Source organism: Botryllus schlosseri, chromosome 2, assembly GCF_051294905.1.
Source record: "Botryllus schlosseri isolate E-star chromosome 2, Bs_hap1, whole genome shotgun sequence".
In the NCBI taxonomy this organism is placed as follows: domain Eukaryota; kingdom Metazoa; phylum Chordata; class Ascidiacea; order Stolidobranchia; family Styelidae; genus Botryllus; species Botryllus schlosseri.
The window spans coordinates 17,611,883-17,637,930 of NC_137237.1; the positions used below are offsets into that span (position 1 = coordinate 17,611,883).

Genomic DNA, 26,048 nt, shown 5'->3' on the forward strand with positions numbered 1-26,048 from the left:
CTACATCTGATCACCTGATCCAAAGACTGACTTACAGGCATTCTGCAATTGTGCAATGTGCAATGTGCATGTTATGTGGGGGTGGGCCATGGAGTCATCACAAAAATGCCTGATTTGTTTTGGACTGGAGGCTGGAGACTAGAAGTCAGTGTCGTCAGCTAATGGGAACCAGGCGCGTGAATTGCTCAATCTACGGCCGTGTGTGAAAATTCGGCGACAGAGCATGCGATTCATATTACGGTGTACGGATGATGTGTACGGATTACAGAATAATATAAAATCCCAATCACTGACAAAGTTCGTTATTATCTGGAATATTTGGTTTCAGACGAAATTCTGTATGGTATTAACTCATTTTAAACTCTTTACCTAGTTGTCAAGCCTATACAGCCTACCTGTCACTGTGATTAATAACGGTTCTAGCCACCATCGCTTTGTTCACTGTGGTTTTAGGGCTTTAGTTATCCCAACAGATCGTGATTAAACATTTTCGACTTTAATTTATTTACTTCATGTTTTTTTTCTTCGCGAAATCGCGCGAATTGGTCTACTCTAGTACTGCTATGAGCTATCGTTGTCATTTCGGGTTATTTAACATGGGCGAGTTCTAGTAGCAGAGTTTCCACACTTTGACGCGGGCCCATTTCAATCTTCTGAATTCCAAACAAGTTTGTCTGGTCTAAAGTCATAAGTACTGTTCATTTTCCACTTAACACTGCACAATATTTCATCGCGCTATGGAATTTTCATTCGATAATTGCACTATAGGCCAACAAAGACCCTTCCGTCAATCAGCTCAGCAACTGTAAAAATGTATAGAGTTTAGTGAAGTCTCTCAAACGCTGTCAATAACAAGCGGCCCCGGGAAAATATCCATGGGAGGGGGGCATTTGTGCCCGAGTAAGCTAACGCCCAGTTTGGATGAAGACTAGGACGATGTTTTTTGACATGTCCGTATCCGAACTGAAGCAAGACTGCGTGAGTGCGTGGGCATTGGATCTTATATCAAGAAGCACAAGATGAAAAATTGTGATGTAGACAACATTGTCAGAATGAACAACGCGCTGTGTTACCAGCAGTGTACGCACCGCACAAGTGGTACAACTTCAATGTTGCCAGCTAGCCAACAACTGCTGCCGTTAAACGTTATTTTCCCATTCTTGGCAACTACTTAGTAAGGACAGACTACAGACAATTTCTACCCGAGAATGTAGGAAAGTATCTTTCGTTGTACTACAACAAATTTTCAATATTTCTAATGCGTGGAGACGCCTGGTATCACCACACAATAATAAACTGCATTCGATAGCCTACATTTCATATTGCCGTCATAAATTCGATTTTTTTCTTTGAATTTTTGTGTTGTGATTCTTTCAAGCAAAGATTTTTGATATGCGACTCGCGCATGAAGCAGGTATGCCCACCCCTGAAAGTAATCGTTATGCGACCTGATTAATAACCATAAACAGAATATATCCTTAAACCACCTACACAACGTAGCAGTAGTCCCCAACCTTTTTCGTCATGTGGACTCCTTGGCCGATATTTGAACTAAAATCCCCCCCTAATGAAAAAGTTGCCCGTGACTAAAAAATGGTGCTTTTTAACGCACAACCAGTTGTTGACTGAGCAATAAATGGCCAAATATATTTAGATATGTTTGAACTATGTCGAATGCGGACCGCAGAACACTTCGGTAAAGTACAGCTAAATTGGACCTGTTTTTACAGGTCGGGTAGCCACTGACGAAAAATAAATCACCAAGTTCGCTTGCCATGGCCTTGAGTCGAATCGATGAATTTGGTATGTTTTTAACGTTAGCTCATATGTTGGCTTACAAAGGTAAACATTTTGACCAGCGGCCTTGTGATGAATTCGGATTGACTTTTTCCTGCTTAGTACCAATTTGGTCGAGAGGCTGTCACGGGTCCGACCAACTCGTCTCGCGAGCCTCACTTTATCAGGGGGTGTGATATCCACAGAAGGCATTTAAACATACATCTATAACTTAAAATCCGCCAAAGAAAAATCTAAAAACCTTGTGATCCCCGTGTATCTTTCGATACAATCCCAAAGCCAGATTTTCCCTAAAAATTTCAAAATCCCCCCCCCCGGTTGGGAACCACTGACGTAAGGTGTTGGATTATTTCAGCAACTTCTGTTATTACTAATACAACGTAAGAAATACTAATATACTCAAGAAATGTCACAAGACATCATTGCCACTGCCACACGACTCGTCAAAATATGACGTATTTGCAGACTCCGATCATAGCCCCGCAAAAAAAGCATTTTGACCGTCACTCAGCATAAACGATGATTTACGTCAGTCAGTTTTCGCGGTGCAGCTGCTGATTTAACATCAGATGTCCGGTATCCACCCTATGTATACAGATGACACGGGCTGATTTAACAATCCAAGCAATTCAACATTTTAATAAGTAAAAGTAATAAATAAGTAATACTACTCCTGTAATTTATATATAACTACAGATTTATTGTTAACTTGATATTTTTGAAGCGTTCCTTCCTTCTTGAATTGCAACTTCTATTCCATCATTATTCGGATAAGTAATATTGCAATCAATATTTAATTGAAGGCCAAACAAACTTAACGAGGCTGTTAATTTTAGGCCTACTAAATCGTTACCTGCTTTATAGCTTGGGTAAATCTATAAAAACATTATTGAGCATGTACAGCACTCTAGATTTAAGACTTTAAATGCAGTGAATTTAGATTTTATTACTCTTGTGTTTGTTGTTGGCTCAGGTCCTTGTATTCTAAGATATTGGTACAACTCCGGTGTTATCGTATACGAAAAAACGATCAACATGTAATCGTATATCAACGACAAATATTTTGACGTATTTTTCTAGCGCCAAGCCTCTAATAAAATAAGTATTTGTCGTAACATAGTATATATACGTCTGTTTTACTGAAGTATCATCAAGTTCAACAAGAGAGTTGATTGCGCTATATTATATAGAACTAATACAGTCGTCCGTTTGTGGATTTTTGAAGCGCGCCGATATCCATATCCGCAATCATTGGACAAACGCAGTAATGCATAAACTATTGTTGGTATTGTGCACGGGTTACTTCATGCAGTCTGGATTTTCAAATCCTGTCGGCTTCCTTTCAGAGGTGAGTACATAATTTATATATAATATTCGGGTAAACCTCCAATGAACATAATTATGTCGTATTTGAGCAGACTCTCTGAGGTACAGAACTTCAATATACATTTCAATTGATATATTAATATCGATATAAACCCGAATATTTTCGGCTGACACTCGTCGGGGGAAATTATTAGCAACTGGCTCAAAATTCCAAAGAACGTTGTATATAAACGGTGCACCAAGCGGGGAGATGTGGTACCGATGAGTCCCAGGGACCGAAAATACTTTAAAAATTATCTATGATGATCCCATGATCACAGTACGCGACTTTGTCTACAATAGCATGCTGGCAGAATCTTTCCTCACATGCAAAAAACTTCGACCTGCGTGAGTTATGGAGTCTGTGACAAATGATTTACGTTTTAGGGGGTGCAAAGTAAATTTGAATCGACATATACATTTTTCTATATTACCTTCCAGACTAACAAACCCGCAATAATTTTTGATGTGAATTATAGGGCATGTATTAGGGTATATAATGCCACATATTTTTTGAATAAATACCATCTTCGAGTGGGCTATTTTAAATCCAATTACAATATTTATAGGGTGGGGGACGTATGGTACCATAGCCGAATCCAGCAAAATAGTTGGATCAACTAATCACTAACAACAGTAACACGCCTACATATATAGAGGCTTTAAATCATAGTTACCAGTGGTATTTTATCGCTATTGCGAGGTATTTGAAAGTCAAAATGTCGATTTTTTAAGTTTAGGCGGAAATCAAAACGTGATGTTATCCCAGCATTTGAGTTGATATAATCTATTTTATTCTTGTAGGTGTCGACGAAACATTCCTCATTGGCATGTTGTAGCTTAGATTGTGGCACACAACAAAACAAGTTGAAAAATTTGAGTTTTGAGCGTATGTCTCATAGGTCCCATGGTCGTGTGCCATTGGACCCACCGGGTGGGGACCGATGATACGTTCGAGCCACAAATTTTAAACGTTTATAAATATTTTTGAAAAGGAGGATATGTAAATGCCCGCGATCGTTAGAGCTTGCATCAAGGTGTTGAGACAGCAGAATATCCGCTATTCTCGGCTGAAGATTTGAGGGCCAGATATCATTTTGCAATTTTTTACCCATCGGTACCACATCCTCTATACATGTGACGTCAAATTTGATTATACAGCTGTCGATATACAAAAATAAATTTGAATAATTTTTCAACTTCGACTTGCTAAAGATTAATATTCCTGACGAGTGGCAACCGAAAAAATTTGGGTTCATTTCAATATGAATATATTATTCAATTGTATGAGCTATATTACTGTTTTCTAGGTTCCGAAGAAAGATCCTCTGATTGTAGGTAAGTTTATGTGACATAAACACACACAGCGCATATTTAGCCTAAGAATCTAAGATATATGCAATAAATTGACTTCTACTTCAGCAACATGAATTTTTTCTCATCGATTAGGGGTGTTCAATCTTTTTGACAAACGGGCCCGTTATAAATAGAAATAAATATGTTATACATGAGGGTATTTTGGGCCATTTCTTGGCGATTCGAGCTCAGCTCAACTGTATTAAACCATACTAACTTGGGAATCCCTATTGCGGGCCTCACATCATACAAAATGACATCTCTTCGCCGGAAACATTTTTCTCTGCGGGCTACATGGTACACTCTCTCGGATTAGGATATTTGGCCTATACTGCGAAAGGCAGAACATATGCTGTTACAGCATGGGTCGCCAACTCAAAACGGGTCGCGGGCCACTTTTCAAATTTCGCAGCGGCCGCTAGCCGCATGAATTCAATATAGGTATAAACTAGGCAACCATCGTTTTGAAACTCTACGTCAGTACAACGCCGTGCTACTTAATTTAGGCAATGGGCGTAGTGACCACAAAAGAAGTAATATTTTATCAAAGGAATACAAATACAACAAAAAATCATTATCATTAATTTCATTTTATTTTGAAGTCTGAACTGTGCACGATACTGGAAACGCTTTTCAGTGAATAAGGTCTCGATATTGGGGCTAGCGAGATACGTTACTAGCAGAAAGACCATCTCCACGTAAAGCTTGATCTTGTGGGCAAGCCCTAAGCCAGCGGTTCTCAAACATTTTTAGACCCCAGATGTAAATCGCGCGGAGCGCGAAAAATTTTTCAGTTGACCGCAGCCCGCTTCAGATACTTTCACGCCCCCACAAGAGGGGCGCACCCCCCAGTGAACCGCTGCCGTATGCCGTTTTATAGGCGTCTCGATCTTGGCAGTGTTTTGGCCATTGCACGTCAAGGCAATATGCCCAGCCCATTCATTTCAGCAGATTATTCTTCCTCGATGGAATGCTGTTGCCATCTCCAAAGCCGTTTTAGCTGGTGACGAATAGTGATGTTGGGCACAGGAGAATAGCTTATTTCGAAACAACAACAACAACAACAACAACAATAATACTTGAAACTGCATTTCAAAAAGGTTTTCTCAGCTTTCTTCTGAAATCTCAAATCACGTCGCGGGCCGCAAAATATGACCACGCGGGCCGCGTGTTGGTGACCCCGTGTTACAGTGTTACAAGAACAGTTACTTTCGGATCAGATTATAGTTGTACATTGGCATCTATATATTGTGTCAACACATCATCTATTAGTATATAATAATGTATGGCCTGCCCGTCTTTGCAAATCTTTTCATGACCAGCTATACAAAAAATGTTAATAATACTTTTATACCAAAAATTCTTCCAGCAAAGTCATTTGAAGAGATTCTGGCCATCAATGAAGAAAGGGGAGACTTGTTCGAAGGAGATATTGTTATCAGTCATCAAAGAAACGCCATTGCTGACAAAACGACCAGGTATAGCAAGCCTATCTTATCTCAAAACCATGCTATACAAATTAATTTCAGAACTCTAGACCTCTATACGGCCTCACAAACAAACAGCCCTGCTTTCTGGCATGTGTGAGCTAGAGTCTACAGTGGCACGTTATACAGTTCTATATGAGAACGAGAGAGAGGGAGAGAGAGGGGGAGAGAGGAAGGGAAGGAGAGAAAGAGAGAGAGAGAGAGAAATAGAGAGAGAGAAAGAGAGAGGGGGGCACATAGTTGATAGATAAAAGCGTTATGAAGTATAGTCTCCTTTTGTTATATTCCTATAGCCTACATTTCGCAAACTGAAAGGAAATGACGTTTGGAAAGGACGTTACGCATTAGTGTGCTTGATGTTTTTGCACCGACTCATGAAATACATACACACGATTTTTGCATATGCCGCTAGACAAGGAAGGTGCAAATATATAGCCTAGTAAGACTTTCTAAGTCTTGCACTACCCTCCATGCTTTCCCGGTAATGCTGAGCACCAAGCGGGAATAAGTCTTTGGTCTGACCCGGCCGGGTATTGAACCCACGACCTACCGATCAAGAAGCCGGACGCTTCACCATTGCGCTATCTTGCCAGCTAACTGAAAAATTCGAATGCGAGAAATTATTGAAATTTCCTATTACCAGTACGGGTCTGGAACTATATATAAGTCATAGCCATACAGTTGCCGATAGCATTCGCAAGGTATCAATAATTGAAATTCTTAGAAACACTATCCCGTTATGAAAGACGTCATCGAAAGTATCCAGACGCACCTGGATCCCAGCTAACGATATTCACTCTATAGATTCGCACTTAGACGATTATTGAACCATCACGCTTTAGGTGGGGGTCAACAGTACCTTACCTACTGACCGGAGAATACAGCCACCAGAAGAAAGCAACAATTATCGCTGCGTTAAATGAGCTCGAAATTCGGACGTGTTTTCAATTTATCGAAAGAACAACCGAAGTTGACTACCTCATCTTTGAAGTAAAAAACGGGTAAACCGACGACTTTTGTTCATCTCGGTATAGCTTCGAATTCGAGCGAATGATCCATTTACCCCGGATAGTGATACGAATGTGGGGTACACACTATTTCAGATGCTTTTCAAATGTCGGGAGAGCTGGAGGAAGACAGACTGTCTCTATTGGTAACGGCTGCGAAAATCATAGGACGGTAATCCACGAAATGCTTCATGCCCTTGGTTTCTGGCATGAGCAATCCAGGTAAATAGCAATCATATCAATCAAATAGTTTTATCGGTCACTGGCGAGCAATAGAGCTAATAAACTTTACATTACAATCACTGTCCTCGGGGTCAGAGGCAATATAATCGAGGTTCCTTCAGTTTGTTTAGCGTATAGTTCTAAAAGGTGAATATCCGGTCAAGATCTTTTGTCGAACTTTTTAGCCGGAATCCATGGCGTTGGGCCAGGTCTGCCGATTTCGTAATGAAACATAGTAAAGTCAACGTAACCAATCGTACCAGCGGGCCTATATAATAATTTAGGCCTGTACTGCATATCAAAACGTTTGCTGTAAAACACGTTTATTTACACATCATGAGTGGACTTGCTATGTGACCAAAAGCATTATTGCGCTCGAGACTCGTTTCTGATCCGAGGTGGATGCTAGACCTCATTTGTTTTCAAACGTGCATGAGGCCATATCTGCATTGAGCGGCAATTGCACTTTCGTAACAAAAATCGCGCCGGTGGGAATAGAGATATATATGGTCCAGAATAGACGAAGATAGCACAATAGGCAACTAGTCAAAATGAAAAAAGAAATCCACACTATAGGTATCTATCGCCTAGCCTTAATTGATACTACAGGCCTAGTACATAGTAGCCTATGTCAATTGCGCCGAAAAGAACTATGGGGCGCGATTTACCACAAACTTTCCGAATTATTCCCGCTCTTCCCTTATACTTTCAGAACCGATCGGGACGACTACGTGTCAATCGTTTGGGATGTAATTTCGGAAGGACACGAATCAAATTTCAACAAGTACGAGAGTGATCAAGTGAGGAAATCATCTTCATCTGCATCACCTGGACATCGTGGTAAAATATTATATGTCTACTCCATATCAATATAGTTGGATACGCAAGGAGCGCCGTACGACTACGACTCCATCATGCACTATCACGACACAGCTTTCAGCAAAAACGGTAGCAAAACGATCATTGCGCCAGACGACAAGACAGAAACGATGGGGAAAATTGACGCTATGTCTAAAATCGACGTGGATGAATTAAATTTACTTTATCAATGCGAAGGTAAGTCTTTGTAGTTTGTATATTAGGGCTCTTCAAAAATGACTTTTTTTCTCAAATCGTGCTAGCTACTTGATAAAATTGTTAGGTTACCTAATTTAAGCCTACACACAAAATTTGTTTCAATTCCAGCCAGCAACCGCTTTGCTACAGGAGAAGAAAGTTTCTATTTATTATATAAAAATAAATAATAAAAAATTTGAAAATTTTCTGTTCACCCCATGAAAGTGTTAGGTTGTCTATAGAAACGATGCTCACCAAATTTGGTTCAATTCCAACCAGTGGAAGCGGGGTTATTGCCGTCGAAAAATTTGGATTTGAATAAAATAGCATTTGCGGTGACCGATTATTTGTTTATTTATTATAGTTGTGCTCAACGTAAATCCAAATTTTTCGACGGCAATAGCTCCGCCGCTTCCACAGGTCGGAATTGAACCAAATTTGGCGAGCATCGTTTCTATAGACAGCCTAACACTTTCATGGGGTGAACAGAAAATTTTCAAATTTTTTATTATTTATTTTTATATAATAAACAGAAACTTACTTCTCCTGTATAGCAAAGCGGTTAGTCGGTTACTAGCTGGAATTGAACCAAATTTTGTGTGTAGGCTTAAATTAGGTAACCTAACAATTTTATCAAGTAGCCAGTACGATTTGAGAAAAAAATTCATTTTTGAAGAGCCCTATTGTATATATTTATTGAGCCCTACGTATGTCAAAGTGAACCTTCTTGCGATGACATACGGACGCACGCGACTTTTTTGGCCGAATGCAGAAGAACCAGGTGTACATTACAGACGTTTTAATTAAATTATGTTACATGGGTAGATTGCATAAAACCTAATATATCGTTTCTCAGTCGATATCGACGGCAGCGGATATACACAGTGGAGCGACTGGGGTCTTTGCGATCAGAATTGTAACAAGGTGAGACAGCGGTTTTGTGATGGTGATCAATGCTCAATGTGGGGCGCTATTGAGACAGAGACAACGACTTGCGATGCGTCATCTTGTGAAGGTAGGAGTCTTAACAGTCGATAGCCAACCTCAACCGTAAATAGGCCCTACATTTGATGGCGCAACTATGCAACGTATATTAAACTGTTTCCCCGCGTTACGTTCGTTCAATGACGTTGGTATCATGCAGGACTAGCAGTTAGTGCCAATAATTATTTCCTCATTCGCCTTTCTTTGCATTTAAACCATGTGTTCTTTGATCTAATCGCCTTTGTGTCTCTGCCCGTATCGAACTCTTCTGTGTTAAAGTAATTCTGCTGCATGTACTGTACACTGTATAGAGGGTTGAATATCTTGAATTCTTATTTGAAGATCGTCGTAAGTGTTATTGTTCTACAAAGAAAGACCATATAAAAAACGTAACAATCCCGGCCTCAGGTCGCAATTTTATTTTTCACAGCGGGTGTGGATCCGGATTGTGGCTTAGCCACAGTGACAGGCAACTTAGGATTTGCGACGTCACCACTATACCCCTACCCTTACAAATCTAATGCTGATTGCACGCAAACGATTCACACACCGGCCGGTACCAGAATTCGATTGGAGTTTCAAGATATGGATATTGAGGATTACAACGGGGAATGTCATTACGACTTTTTACATGTACGCAGAGTCGCATTCTAAATATAACGCGTTTTGAACACACCTGTTTGAAACAGGTCTTAATTTATTTGAAACAAGATTCTTTAACAACTAATCATTCTTTTTCAAAATCGTAATGATTATGTCTAAATTGCTGCACTAATGGCCTGTGAAAAGCGAGTGGAACAATCTAGACATAGTTCAGTGGTTCCCAACCGGGGTGCCACGTGGAATGCCCAATGGTGCCACGAGATCATGAGGTATGACATCTCTCTATACTTTGTTAAGCTTGCACCCGTAAGATACGGATTTATTCATATCAAACCCTGTCACACTGGGGTGCATGTGATTGGTTATAGAAACAGTGACGCCAAAGCATTACAACGTTACATTCTCCAAAAGGCACCGGGACACGGGTTAACTTGATCTATAGCAGTGTTTCTTAACCTCTACTAACCTGGTGAACTCTAATACGGATCGGCAAGCCGTCAGGAAACCCCAAATGATCGCTGAGTCAAAAAAAGAACATCGACCACATTACTATACAATGTCAGAGCACAAAATGAACTGTTCAGTGTTCATAAACAACGGTGTTAAAAGAACAAAAATTATTAGAACATGATTTGCACACAAAATAAAAATATTGCAATGGATATTTACTGCAAATCAGAAAATCACGGTGACATCTGCTCGTGAGTCGGATGTGTGTCTTGACCTCCGCCGAACCCATGAGACCGGCTCATCGAACCCCTGCGGCTCATATGAATCCCGATTGAACCACTGATCTATAGTAATACACATTGTTATGACACCATCGCCAGCGCATTATTTTGCTGCGCTGTGATTGGTCGGAAGAATGACGATTTTCATAATACAACGAGATCTTGGGGTGTTTTGATGCCCTAGAAATTATATCTACATTTTCCGAGCAATGGCTAATCAAGCTATTTGCTTCACTTTGAGGCCATTATAATGGCCTGTAGGCCTATAAAGTACCAATAATCTTTTCGTGGGATGATGAAATACAGATCGTGGCAAAACACACTAGATGCACGGTAATATTTCCAAAAGACGGTTCTAACAATAGTGGATTTTTAGGTGTACGACGGTCCCACCGACTCTTCGACAAAGATCGGCACCTATTGTGGTTCAAGCATGCCTTCCACTATATACACAAGTACCAACTCGGTTACCATTAAATTTACGAGCGATTATTCCGTTGTGCGAAATGGATTTTACGCGAATTACTACGCTGTCCGTAAGTGAGAGTAAAATTTACATGCAGCGAGCAAGACGGCAACACTGATTTTTGTTTACAATTTCATCAATAGTGTACGCGGACAGCTTGCACGTATGTGCCTTCGAGCACGACGTTGATTATTGTGGATGGTCGACAGACGGGTCTGTGGAATTGTCCTTTCAACCACTTCAAGGCGCGACTGCGTCGCTTGATACCGGACCTTCATCAGATCATACGTTTGGAGATAATCAAAATGGTGAGCAATAAGTTATGAAACAACCTGAATGCCCCCTCCTCTTGTGAGAGGGAGAGCGTGAGACGTGGTGTCACAATATATTTTATGGAACAATGGTAGCGGTGCAATTGCATAATGCAACTATTTTGTCAAGGTCAATATTTATATCTTGAATCATCATCTCCCGCTATGTTCGGCCAGCGTGCAAGAATTATCAGCCCCTTGTTCTACGCAATTGGCGACACCAAGTACTGTTTCAGTATCTGGTACCATATGTACGGCGTAAACACCGGCTCACTATCAGTATATGAGGTAAGATATATGCAATATGCATTTAACGGATGTTCATCCGAAGGCGAGTCGAGACTCGAGACACATTGTGTTTGCATTGAACAGGTTTACGATGATGTTATCAGCTCGTCGTCACTGATTACAATTACGGGAGATAAAGGAAATCAATGGAATCGGTTGGCTGTGTCGATTTCGAGTTCGACGCCATTCAAGGTATGCTATACACACTTTACACAGGTTAAACTCACATTCCGCGAAATGTTTGAATGTAAACGAATTTAGATTGCTGTTGAGGCTACCCGGGGAAATGGATACAGAGGCGACATCGGCATTGATGACGCTTATTTGGACTTAGGAGAATGTACATAAACTGTATTTATGCATCACCCAAAATGTTATGTTGCCTTTGCCTTATTAATTACCAACAATACTTAGCATTTTACATAGAATAGCCTATTATAAAAATGTTACATGTTACAAATATATATATCTATTGTGAATCAAGTACATCGTGATATGATATGAGAACTTTACTTTGTCCGGAGAGCGGATTGTTTTTAAGGCACTGAATAGGCCTATAATAACTACACCTCATCATCATCATTTTTTAAAAATATTTATCAAATCAATGCACCACAAGATTGCGAGATCATGAAAAGATAGGAAGATGCCGAAACGACTTGGAGTATAGTCATTTCCTCAAACATCCAGCTATGCCCACATCTTGTAAATAGGAGGCCTGCACACAGTGTACACTGGATTTAAGAAAGGATAACATAAAAGTAAGCGACAAAATATGAATGCTGCATGTGTCGGTAGGCGAGGCCCATAAGTCAGATTGTGGTCCGGTAATGTCGAGAACGTGAGGTTCACGTTCGCGTTCTGTGGGTGAACCTCAGAAATTTAGAGGTTCACGCTCACACCTTGCTCGGTTTTGCACAGTGAACCTTTGTCTTATATTACAATTTTCACTTTATTATAACATCTTTGATTGAAATTTATTGCGTTACAACTGCAGGTCACTCTATGCATGGCGCTGGCACGATAAAAAATCAACACTAAACGAGCATACACCTTGTCAATCCCAAGAAATTTACTTGCCATGTTGCAAAGGTTTGCACGAAATATTCATCTTTACGGTTGTGAATATTCAGTGACTCTCTGCTGTGTGCTTGATCCGCAATCTCATAACATCAAGAACGAAATACAATACAAGTAGGTAGGTAGGTAGTCAGCGAATGATGCTTATTCAACCAATCATGAAATTGATATAAAGTATACGTCGTTGTCTAATGTAGAAAATCAAACAGGCGTACGGGATTCATCTGCTTAATATCAATGTCGCAATAGTCGACGTCGAATACATTGTCCATTGTCCATGTCTGGCCTCGATCGTTAAGGCGTATAAGCTTACATTCCCTTGCAAGCCCACGACGAAATTGTTGGCAAAGCAACGGAACATATTGATTTCATGGGATTATTATAGCATTTCATTGCTTCAGTTGATACATTTTGTGACGTTTGAAAAGTTAGCATGTGGCTTACTTCGGTATTGAGGCATGATGTGACGTATTGTGTACAATATACATTAATATATCACTTCACTGACATGTAGGGTTTGAATTTAGCAATATGACGTCACGTGACGTCATGAGGTTCGCGTTCACACAGAACCTTTCAAAAAGGTTCGCGTTCACACGAATCTGAACCTTTCAGGGTTTGCACCATCCCTATAGTTGCTAGGCCATGGTAGTAACCCGCATCGAACAATGTAGTTCATATTTGGCAACTCCTGATGACAAATTCTATTGTTTGCCTTTCATCTTTTTTGATGTCATCATCATTTTATATGTGCGTTCGCGAATAGAATAATCCATTCTGGGGTGGATCACTGAAATCATTCGATTTTGATACTAAGAATTTTCTGAATTTCTCATGATGTATGCAGTCATATTTCCAGTGTAGAAATGCGTCGTCAAGGTAGCGGTAACAACGCCATAAATTATGCACCACAGTGAGAAAATAGCGACTCGAGTTTCTTACACCTGTAACCGACTACTCCCTTATGTTTCTCGTGCGAAAGCATAGTTGTAGCAGCATTTTCAGGCTCAACACAATAACGCAAGTATTGCGAAGCGAATAGTAGAATGTGAAATCAGTATTTTACAGTTGTTCAGGTGTAGGCACATACGACGATTTAGGCTAATTGAAAATGACAGAAACTAGCAGTAGTAGCTCAGTGTATCGACGATTCCCGTTCCGAAAGAAACGTCCAGCAAGCGCAAGTACTAAATCCAACGAGTCGAACCAGAATATTAGCAAGAAGATATCTCATAGTAACTTGGAGTCCAATGCGGAAGATTTGCTGGAACCGTTTCAGGAATTAGTAGACGAAATCAATTGGGACAGTCTCGATGGTATGAGCTGGGAAGTTTGTGATGTGTCTTTTGTTGAATTTTACTTATATTCCATAAAAGTTGTAAGACATAAAAGAGGAAAAATACCACTCATGTAATCCGATCATGCATTTACAATGATGATGTTGTAATAGCCAAACCCACTGCAAGGGTGAAGTCACTTCCATATTACCGACCTTATCTTGCATACGCTACGGCTATATCCTATAACTCTCTGTCGGTAATTAATTGAAAAACAACCACGGCATAAACGATCAAGAAGACAGATCGATGGCCTACTCCATGTGTAGCACTCAGTCGAAGTATGGTGTTCATCGTACACTCAATATATGTCTCAATTTCATTGAAACAAAGGTCTCCGGAACACCCATATTATATAACACTTCCGTTTCCTTCAAGTTTATGAGAAAGCGTGCGGTCATGGCTGTGTTCATGCCAATTACCAAATTACTTTATTGTTTAATTAACTGAGGTTGACAGTATACCAGGTCGATTCATGTGTAGGGCTGGGCAAAATCGAGTACCTGAGTGCTTCGATTCTGAATCACGTATTATGCTTCGGGTCGAATCGAGTAATCGAGTATCACTCATTATAACGTCATATTTGAAGAGCTTCTTGGAGGTACAGAACTTCAATATACAATTGAATAGTATATTCATATTGAAACGAACCCGAATATTTTCGGCTGACACTCGCCAGGGGTAATCGTCAGCAACTAGTAGAGAATTGGAAAGAACATTGTAGGCCTATAATATATCAACAATCGTATCACAAAATATGACGTCACCAGCATGAAATTTCGAATGAGAGAGCATTCAATGTACTATTTTTAGGTGGTACACGAACTCCTTTTGTTGACAGAGTTTTGGTTGGTGTATTTTGATAAAAGTCGACTCCAAGGCACACAAATGGAATTGTGAGCGGCCCCTACCAACGATTCGAAATGACGTCATAGCAGAATACGATATGTCCAAGTTCAAATACGTACCTTTAATGCCACCACACAGAATATAATGCCTGTTATGCGTTACATCAAAGATACTGTATAATTTTTTCGACTACACCGATTTTTGCACTTCGTGACAATGTTGCATGATGATAATGACTTCGTAAATGTGTTATTTTCAGTAGCGTTCGTGACTTTGTAGTGTACAGGTTTCAGGGCCTTCACAGGGGAAAATAGAACCGAAACCACAATTCTCGTCGATAAATTAACTTGCAATGGCGAGGAGCGTATAATTTCAGTACTCGAAAAATCGTCTTTTACTACTCGACTCGATTTTTTACTACTTACTCGATTCAGATTCGAGTACTCGAATCATTGTGCCAAGCCCTACTTATGTGTAGGCCTATGGCAACTGTTGAAGGCAGATGTTGCGATATAGCTGACGATAAGATCCAGTTGATTGTCTATGGGCATTTTCCGCATGCTTTCGTCAGTATAGCCTACTACAGCAGCAGGGTGCCGCTGAATTTTAGTAAATTTTGCAACTTCTGTATTCAACGTAAGTTAGGCTAACCGAAGTAACGGAATTTTATGTTACAGCGGATATTGTTTGTCATTCGGCAATTACATTTCTGCGAAATGTTATATCACTGGTGAACAATCAATCAATCGATCAATCAGGTTTATTAATATTTTCATCGTTTCAAAACATCACAAGACTGCGATACAATGAAAAGATAGCAAGGTGTCGAAACAACTTGGAGTAGCCATTCGGATCAGACACCCACCTTAGCCATGCACACTGAATGAAAAGTAATGCAGAGAATATAAGACGCAAGCGACAATATGGGGTGGCCTGTGGCGAAGGGCGAGGTCGATGCTACATCGTGGTCCGGTAATCCTGAAGACTGGCTAGTATTGATTTAGAAGAAATTGCAGTAGTTCCCAACCTTTTTTGACTCATCGCCCCCTTTTCAAGCTCAACGCCGATCATCGCCCCCCAGATTTTGCGAACCGAAAAATCGGTATACAATCTGTAATCTTCGGCGGGTTGACTAAAAAAAAAAAGGTCAACTTTTCGGCTCGTTGTCGAATTTTGCACTTTTGCAACGAAATTTCCGTGGGTTGACTAAAAAAAAGGTCATTCCAACGACTTGACTCCAATATAGCCGTTTTAACGGGTCATCGCCCCCCTATCGCCCCCTTCGCTATTTCGCCCCCTTTGTCCATTTTCGCCCCCCTATCGCCCCCTTCGTCATTTTCGCCCCCCTAGGCAGTCAAATCGCTCCCTGGGGGACGATATCGCCCACGTTGGGAACCACTGATTTAGAGTCTAAACTCGAATTTGTTCAACGCCAAAAATCATTCAACTTCAAATCTGATTCAGGCAGCGCCTTTCCGATGCAAGACGTCAGTGTCGACAAGCCAATTGCTTCTGAAGCTGTCGCATTTGTCATTCGAGCTTCCCGCAGAGGGGTGGTTCCTTTGTGCGCCGAGGTCGCCAATTTGCTGAAAGAAAATTCAAGGTGGGTACCTTATATCTCACGAATAGTGATTTTGTGTTACTAGTTCGTCGGAGGACTTTTTCCATTAGGTTTGCTTTACTTCAATACAAATGCTCATGCTCAGCTCTTGGCTGGACGAATACTTCATTTTGTTCAAATGATCGACACCTTCCTTATACAAAAGATTGGAAGAAACTGTGAATGAACAAAGCACCAGACTAGAGCATCTAACCGAGGAAATTGAATTCTTGCGCGACAAAGTAAGCGGCCCTCGTCCGACCACACGAGAATGCGGTCTGCAGACGATACAAGAAAGTGATTGTCAGACTATGACAGTCGAGGACTCATTTGTACAAACTGATGTAAGTTGAAGACAATTGTGAGTGCTTAGGCGCACGCGACGAAATATAGTTACCTTAGCTAGGCGATGTAAATATAATATTTACAACCAGAATAGCACGATATATCAAGAAAAGTTCTTATGAACCACTACGATTTCCGACGATACAATAAGGTTTATCTCAATTCGCTGTGTAATTTCCTTCCTTTCTGTACCCTGATGTAGCGATTCTATAGTGGCAGGATGTTAAAAGTCAAGGAATTTTAATAAAAATTGTTGGGATAACAGTAAAATCCTGATATTTCACAAACAGCTGTCAGGGTAGAACGCGAACCCCTGCATTACTGCACTACGAATACGAATGTGAACCGAACCTTCGCAACATCCTTATATCATATACTTCTGCTTCCATTCAGACACTAATTCAACCATTAAATTCGTAAATTAAATTCGTTTCGTAAGTTTTCGACAGCATCGATTGCAAATATCTCAAACGACATCAGAGATAACGTTAAACTCCAATCTTACGACGACTCGAGTGAAGTCCTACTTCGAAACTACAATCAGCAGCTTCGCCTGATAATTGATAAGCACTCTCCACCGATCACGAAATCAATTGTCTTGCGCTGCTCACCCTGGTTTAGCAATGACATCAGGACCGCGAAAAGACTGCGGAGAAAACTTGAACGTAAGTGGAGAGCTTCTAAACTAGTCGTACATAGACAGATGTACCAAGAACAATGCACTCGGGTGATCAGAATGATAGTCAAAGCAAAATCTAGCTACTACAACAACTTGATAATGGAATGCAAGGATAACAAGAAGAAACTTTTCAGCGTAACGAAGAACCTCCTCGCAGAATCGAGCTCGGTCAAACTACCATCGAATCATCCATCGTCACTAAGTCTGGCAAACTCATTTAACACGTTTTTCTGTGACAAGGTGGGCTCTATCAGACAATTTTTGCTTGCTCAGCAAGGCAACCGACACCGATCAGAAGGACAAACAAACGATGAAAATTTCAACGGTGCCGGTCTGGATAATCTATCGCCTACTAATGTTGACGAGATTAAAGAGCTCATATCTGGTACACGAACAAAGACATGCGATCTTGATCCTATACCAACTTGGATTCTCAAGGAATGTTTCTCCGACTTGGCGATTCTGGTCGTCGAAATCATAAATCGGTCGCTGTTAGACGGCGTGGTACCGCAATGCTTTAAGCGAGCTGTGGTGACCCCACTCCTGAAGAAGAACACTCTGGACCCCGATCTGATGCAAAACTATCGACCGATATCGCAGCTTCCGCATCTCTCAAAGCTTCTGGAAAAGGTTGTCGCCAAACGTATTGTGGACCATGTGACCGAGTACGATCTTCACGACATGAATCAGTCGGCATATCGTGCCGGACACTCGACTGAAACAGCAACGTTACGCGTCCACAATGACATTGCTTCTGCCCTCGACAACGGAAACATGGTCGCTCTGATCATGCTGGATCTCTCCGCTGCCTTCAATGTAATCGACCACGTTCTATTGGTGGAACGGCTCCATCATGTATTCGGAATCTCCGGCGTGGCATTAGAATGGGTAAAATCTTATTTGAAAGATTGAATGCAGTGCGTATCTGTGGGCGGTGTCCGTTCGTCAGAGATTCAAATCGAATCAGGCGTACCACAGGGTTCTGTTCTCGGCCCATTGCTCTACCTCATGTACACGAAGCCAGTCGGAGATATTTGCCGTCGCCATGGTTTCTTCCACCATTGCTACGCGGATGATACACAGGTCTACGGTCTTATGAGAAATAGCAATGAATGGGAGAGCGTGTCATCCAAGTTACAGCGATGTCTTATTGATATTGAGCTCTGGATGACACAAAATCTTCTCAAGTTAAACAAAGAGAAAACTGAACTCATCATTTTTACGCCAACCAGACGCCCCATCGACCACAATCAATTCACCATCAGATTCGGACCAGACACCATCCAAGGCAAGACCTGTGTACGTAACCTAGGTATTCACTTTGACGGCATGCTCTCAATGGAAAAACATATCGACTATACATCAAAGATCTGTTTCATGTATATCCACAAGATCAGTCGAATCAGGAACTACCTATCTGAGGATGCATGCAAAGCCATAATACTGTCGCTGGTGATATCACGGCTTGACTATGGAAATGCTCTGCTTTACGGGGTAAACCAAAATTGCATCGACAAGCTACAAAAGATCCAAAACATCGCTGCTCGTTTGATAACTCGGTCAAGGAAGCGTGATCACGTAACACCGATTCTTAGATCCCTTCATTGGTTACCCGTGAAATTTAGGTCTGAATACAAGCTTCTTCTGTACGTCTTCAAATGCATGGAGGGAAGTGCACCAGCGTATCTTCGTGAGCTAGTGACAATGTATAATCCCGGAAGAGCGCTACGTTCTCAGTCGCAAAAGCTCTTGTCCGTTCCAAGAGTCAGAACATCGACCTATACGGCGAGAGAATCTTTTCTTCCTCGGCCGCCATTCTGTGGAACAATCTTCCAATTTCTATCAGACTATGTGACTCGCTATATGTTTTCAAACGCAAAATCAAGACCGTTTTATTCACACGAGCGTTCGAGCTAGAGTAGTGTTCATTCCGCCCTACAACTATGCGCTTCGTCTTTTATACATATCCTTTACTTTTATATTTTATTGCCTTTTATGTACAGCGCCCTAGTGTAGTAATGATATATTGTTATATTCGGCGCTCTATAAATTATTATATTATTATTAGTATTATTATAAATTCAACCAGCAATTGCACCCAGACTTAAGATTACGATGTTTACCGTGAGACGAAGCTGTTTACAAGTATTATGGGTTTATCGGTGGTGCGAGCGTGCATCGGACAACACAGGCTCGCCGCGTGGTATTAATAGTACCTGGTCGCTCGCCCAATAAATACACTAATAATGCTTGTATTCGTCTCATGGTGACAAATATCCGATATTGAATAAGAAAGAGAGAAAGAATCTTTATTCGTATACATTAGATATAGACATTACACTACAAAAATGTAACAGTGAAATGCGACATGCAAGGTAGACGGGAGGCTCGATATGACAAAGTCTTCAGAGCCGAGCCACCCAGGACAGGAGCCATTTTCACAGTCGATAGCTCATAAATAAAAATAAAATAAAATAAACTAACGATCGAAAAGAAAAACAAGACACAGTATCATAGACCAATTCGAAATACAATGCAAATACAATTTAGCGGTAGTTAGAGATAAGAGAATGAAAACATTGCTCTTTAAGATCACAAGAGTCTAAATTACGGAGATAAGTTACGAATGTTACACAACCACATTATAGTTTCGTTGCAACAGATGATCCGAATATCTTGCATAAGGGAAGAAGACATTCAGCTTCTGAAGTTAAACATTTCAACTGAAGAATTGCGGTCAGGCCGATATCGCGAAGACCATGATCACGAGGTTGGCATCGTATGGAATAGTGCAAGTTAATGAGTGTAGTATGATGGCTCATGTTGAACAATATGCTGGTGTGTTTGCTGAATTCTATAAATGCGAATTTATGACCTATGACTAGTCTAGATTGGTTAAATCACTTCATTTTTGACAGCCATGTAGGATGAAATTTGTTGGAGTTACATCAAGCTGTGGTGGAGATGTAATTCTAACTTGCTCCTGTTCCCATCTCGCAAGCACGTCGACTCAAAGCCCGGTTACTATTTCTATCGGCGTTAACACGGTTAGCGAAGAATGGTAAGCGACCTAATATATTTGATGTCGATATAAAGCTACACGACCTAAGATCGTATAGTAATTAACGATCATATTTGATAACGAAATCTTCGAAATATAAAAGTGAATGCTGTGACCAGGATTCGAACCTGGGTTATCACGGCCACAGCGTGAGGTACTAACCACTATACGATCACAGCGCTTTCGTAGCAGAGGATGGTTTCGATCCATCGACCTCTGGGTTATGAGCCCAGCACGCTTCCGCTGCGCCACTCTGCTGACACTGTAAACGCCTTCCTTACATTCAGTTCCAATCAGTACTACACGTCGTGTAACTAATAATGGATGAATATCCCTGTAACTAATTTCGTAGCCTATTCTGTCAGATAAACGCGATTATCACGCCCTTGACAAAACGTGATAAGATGTGTTAAATTTAGTTGAGCCTCCTGTCTCATAAAAACGAAAAACGCATTCCCTGTAGTCAGTTAATACATTTAATTCAGGATTGTTGAATACAATTTAATGGTACTCGCCGACGCTGAATAGATTTCTTCCTTATCCCATAAGTAACAACTCTACTTTTGACCCATCGACACGCCCGTGATATGTTGGTCTATGCAGCATGGATTCGACGTTGGGATATTTTGAGCACATGAGCCTCGAGAAATGCCATAGAGACCTCAAGCAAGAGCATGAAAATCTCACCTCAAAGTACGAAGACATCGGCAAAATCAAAGAAGAATTTGGCGTTGAGCTGAAATCCGCGAAAGAAGAAATTGTCGCGTTGCAAAAGACGATTCAAGATTTCCAAGTAAGAACACAGGAAACGATTTTCCATCATGATCACCGAATACCCCTGGACTGGATATGTCGTCTCATTTGCCGACAAAAAATGAGGGTATCCAACCAAAAGTTCGGATACTTCTGTGTATGCGGTATGGGCGCTGTCAGGGTAATGCTTCTGAATTTTCTGGAATCGAGATGCGATATAAAACACATCGCCATTCCCGATGTACAGGAGTCAACCTAACTAGGCAGAGTCGGAATCGCAATTTCAATCCAAAGTCGGAGTTGTCACATAGGAGCCACAGCACTTCAATTTTCAATTGAATTCTTCAGACTCACCTCTGGGTGTGCGTGAGTATATGGAATACTTCGTCAGAACTTCATACGGTCAATATTTTCCCAATCGTATGAGATATTGTCACCAGAGTCACACCAGCAAACTCGATCGTTCCTTGATGGCGCCATCGTAATAGTTTGCAATATATATGCAAAAACTACAAAGTATAAATAGTCTCAATGAAGTAAACTTATTGGCATAACTGTTCATTATTAGAATAAAGAGTACGAAAAGGAGCTCGAAGAAGATATGCTCAGAAGACATGAAAACTACAGCGTTGACGTTCAGGACACGAATGAATCTCTGGGAGAGTGGGACTGTACTATCCAGCGCGTGGTGAATAGTGCATTGGGCCCAAAACGAGGGAAAAGTCTTTTGCCGATTTTGGCACCAAAAGGTGGTAAAAGGTATTACATGTATATTGCATAATCTCGTTACACGTGCTTCGGTGCTTCAGATAATGCTGTGGTCCTCGATCTATGGTATACGCGTGCCACTATAGTGAGATGTCGGTATTTCTCTCACTACCGTTAATTCTGTTAACATACGCTGGCATTTCGCTAAACTGCATCGTCAATTTCTTTCTGCCTGGCGAGTGTACTAGCATGACGAAGTTTGTTACGTTATTATTACGCAGCAATTGATTCCTGCGATCTATAGTGCATATTTGTTCAAAATGGTCCAAGCACTGCTACTAAGGGGGGGGGGGGGGGCTATTAGGTGCCATGACATACCCAGGCTTATCCAGTTTAGGCTAACATGCGACGCCGTAAAGTGAGGTGTGCAAACCTGCCAATACTACCTGAACTCAAAACACCGGCTCTATAAACGTTGGCGCAAATGATCACAGCATATGCTGACGGAATCCCTCAATCTCTATAATATTCTGGCGCCGCAATTGCTGTGAATGAGACCAAAAACTCGGCTACCAATAATATAATTAATGTAATTACATGAGCTTATACAATATGGTTCCGCAAATGTGATGTAGTTTGGTGTTGTTATTATTATTGTTGTTTTTGTTTATTATTTCCTTTTATCAGATCGACCTCATACCCGGGACCCATCGTGGGTTGCAAATGTCAGATGTGTACGGCGTTCTTCCGCAGCAGCGGTCTTCTAGGGTTTGCCTGCAGTCCTTACATCACCGATGTTGTCGGAAAGAATCCCGTCCTGCGTGACTTGAAGAAATTGGTCTGGCTTCAAAAGTAATTTATACCGTGATATTATTGCTTTTTTGTGAGAATACAATACAGATTTTCAGTTCCAAGCTTCAGATCAAGCCGAACGACCAGGTCATGACGCGGAGTAACCGAGTCGGAACCGTACGATACGTGGGCCACCTCGATGGAGTTGGGAACCAGAGCGTTGTATACGTTGGGTTAGAACTGGAGTATCAAGGTAACAGAAGAGTGCATCATAGGCATAGTTACGAAGTCCCAGTTGAAATTGGCTGAGATCATGAGAGTCATAAAACTCAATACAGTTCCGTATACGATACGTAGTACAATCAGTGATATAAATCTACTTTGAAATGGAACTGGAAGGAGATGTATCTAATCACTGCTATGATTGTTTCATCTAGCAATTATAGCTAATTTGATTTCAAGTTTGGCTTTTACTCTCCAAGAGACATCATTTGTAACAGCACAAAATCAGTGATATTATGCTACTGTAATATCTTTTCTGCGACTCTTGCAGACGGCCGTCACGATGGATATCACAACGGAAAGCGATACTTCGTGTGTCGTCATAAGCACGGCATATTCATTCCTTTGGAAGACGTGCTATGCATTCTGGATGGAAAATTACAGGTCGGCATAATGCAATGAAATTGCTTCAACAACGGTTGCGTTGGAAAGCCCAGACAACTAGAACTCTCGCTTCGGTGATAATTATATAGGTATAGTTTTACGACGGCATGCATTCAAATCGCGAGGGAGCACTGATCAATTTCCATTACGCCCAAGATAATGCCACAGCCACATACTTTCCGCGTACATTCACTGCATTCAACCTAATCACCCCACAATATTAGCTATGCCCGTGGTTGCAGTAGGCCATTCTTATCGGACCCTATTACCAATTCGCTCGAATTCACGATTCTGTATTTTGACTTCGATTCAATGTGATAATACACTGTTACATAATTATCCAAACCTCACTCTCCTAAGCTACAATATTGCGGACTCTCCAACCATCTTTTGCTGTTAAGACACGCACTTCGGTCAACGATGTACATTCTGCTAGTTCACTAGTAAAAAGAAACAAAAGTACCGGCTTGGCAAGCGCGAAGAAACTCACCAGTCATCGGAGCGGTGCGAGCTATATTTCCGCGGCATTCTCAACTTCAAGCTCGGCATCTACAACTGGCAGTGTCATATCTCGAACCAGCTCATCATACCGCAATGACCAGTCCTAGATTTCGTCATCGCTGCAGGTTGCATCACTAATGTAGCCGAACGGAGGGAGGGCGAAGGACGCCGTTGCCCGCCAAATTTTCGAACTGTCCACAATGACGCCATATACATAGGCGTAGTCAGGGGCAAAGGGGCCATGCTCCCCTCCCAATTTTTGTAAATTAACATAAGGTGAAGCGTTATTAAGCATAAATATTCAACTTCAATTTGTTTGATGTATAGTGTGATATCTGGTATGTGTCAGTAGATTTTTTAATCGTTGCGCACCTTTCTCCCGATGAATATAAATTAAAAAATAAGGCTAAATAAAAATACGCATGATGTACAGAATTGAATCTAACTGTGTTCTGCGGGACTATTAGGCAAAAGCCCCTCGGCAAGGGCTTTGAAGCAGCCGTAAATGTTGAATTGCTCCGGCTCCGGAGCTTTCTTCTATCATACATTAGCTCCGGCTCTAGCTCCGGAGCCGCATTATTATCACTGCTCCGGCTCCAGCTCCGGCTATGAAAACTATTGAATGGGTATGTATATATCAAGGTTGGCCAACCCGTGATCCGCGGGCCAGATGTGGCCCGCGAGAAGGTTTTGAGTGGCGCGCGAAGTAATTTCTCAGTATATTATCGAAATCCTGTTATATTATCGAAAATGAATTGCCCAGATTGTGAACTTGCAAGGCCAACCAAAAATATGATTAGTCTGGCAGCGACAAAGGGTACGTTGATGATGGCAATATCAGTTCCGACCCATTGGCAGATCAAGGGTTCAGTCACATTTTAGTAAATCGTCGTACATTACAATAAAATAAAATGGTAGTAAAATTTTTCTCCACGCTTTGCGTGATTAATTGTCACACGATTTCTTGCTCGGTAGCCTACCCCCATCCGAAAATGAAAAAAACGCCTTATTTAGCCGATTGAGTCTAACTCTATTCGCAATTACGAGAGAAAGTCTTTTCGCGTTTGCGCTCGCAGAAAGATCGTCGACGATGAAATGTAGGCACCAAATGATTATCATAAAATGTCACATATAAGCGGAAACTTTCGATATCGATATGTCTATGCCGAATTGTTCTGTCCTTGCATACTGAGCCCATCGGGCGTTATACAGTAGACCCTCAATATACTCAAGTAATAATATTATTGACCTATAGTTCATTTATAAACTTAGAAAATTTTACGCGCTTGATGCGGCTAGTGGACAGCGCACTCGTTCGTCAATTGCATGTAGCCCTTTAGCCGAAAAGGATGGCACCCCTGGTCCATAATGATTACTAATCTATCGGTAGGTTAGTTATCTATAGTAATCTAGAGTCTGTCAGCCGTCAGTAACATCGGATGCAGCAACAAAGACATTGGTGCCGCCGTGTCGGCCTGTGACGTCATAATGAATACTTGTCAATTGCCGATAACATCATAGACATACAGTTGCACTAGAACGCACTTTACTCAATGCCATTGCTGTACGTGTACACGGCATTAAAATTCTGATGCGGCGTTTTAACACTGGTACTGTACTCGTTAACATTTAGCCATACAGCTGAATTCAATCTTTAAATGTACGATTATTATTCGACCGTTACTGCAGTAATTTGAACAAGTGATTTGTGGTACAGAACTTCAGAATAACGCGAAACAATAACTTCATATTGTTAATTTATTCGCTAAAAGCTTTTCGACTAACTCTCATCAGTAGCGAACGTTAGTGATGGGGTGAATCAAATTCGAAATGTAAGAACTATTTTGTCTGTATGACGTAATAATAACAAAAACAAACAACTAGTAGACGGGCTAGATACGGTAGTAACGGTACAAAACAAACGTTAACGAGTACATATTCGGTTACAAATAACCGAAAACACAACACATAACATTAATGAAATATTCCAAGAGTGTAGAGGCG

The 26,048-nt window shown here is 41.0% G+C and overlaps 2 protein-coding genes and 2 non-coding genes across 4 annotated transcripts; 2 read left to right on the forward strand and 2 right to left on the reverse strand.

Moving 5' to 3' along the window:
* Window positions 1-2,922: 2,922 nt before the first annotated feature.
* LOC145433912 (astacin-like metalloendopeptidase) lies at window positions 2,923-12,156 on the forward strand. Its single transcript, XM_080311163.1, has 14 exons — window positions 2,923-3,145; window positions 4,473-4,500; window positions 5,888-5,996; window positions 6,848-7,006; window positions 7,109-7,234; window positions 7,947-8,034; window positions 8,110-8,290; window positions 9,147-9,305; window positions 9,705-9,907; window positions 10,985-11,144; window positions 11,218-11,382; window positions 11,516-11,673; window positions 11,758-11,865; window positions 11,935-12,156. The coding sequence occupies exons 1-14, from the start codon at window positions 3,065-3,067 to the stop codon at window positions 12,019-12,021; spliced, it is 1,812 nt and encodes a 603-aa protein (XP_080167289.1). The 5' UTR covers window positions 2,923-3,064; the 3' UTR covers window positions 12,022-12,156.
* A 136-nt stretch (window positions 12,157-12,292) lies between these two features.
* Window positions 12,293-24,151, forward strand: LOC145433913 (uncharacterized). Its single transcript, XM_080311164.1, has 11 exons — window positions 12,293-14,069; window positions 16,404-16,542; window positions 16,706-16,883; window positions 20,226-20,333; window positions 20,482-20,624; window positions 21,228-21,417; window positions 21,946-22,136; window positions 22,773-22,937; window positions 22,994-23,130; window positions 23,431-23,543; window positions 23,945-24,151. The coding sequence occupies exons 1-11, from the start codon at window positions 13,865-13,867 to the stop codon at window positions 24,149-24,151; spliced, it is 1,776 nt and encodes a 591-aa protein (XP_080167290.1). The 5' UTR covers window positions 12,293-13,864.
* Window positions 20,732-20,803, reverse strand: Trnah-gug (transfer RNA histidin (anticodon GUG)). Its single transcript has one exon. It is a non-coding gene; the product is annotated as a tRNA-His (tRNA).
* On the reverse strand, window positions 20,811-20,882 carry Trnam-cau (transfer RNA methionine (anticodon CAU)). The gene has a single exon. It is a non-coding gene; the product is annotated as a tRNA-Met (tRNA).
* Window positions 24,152-26,048: the final 1,897 nt, after the last annotated feature.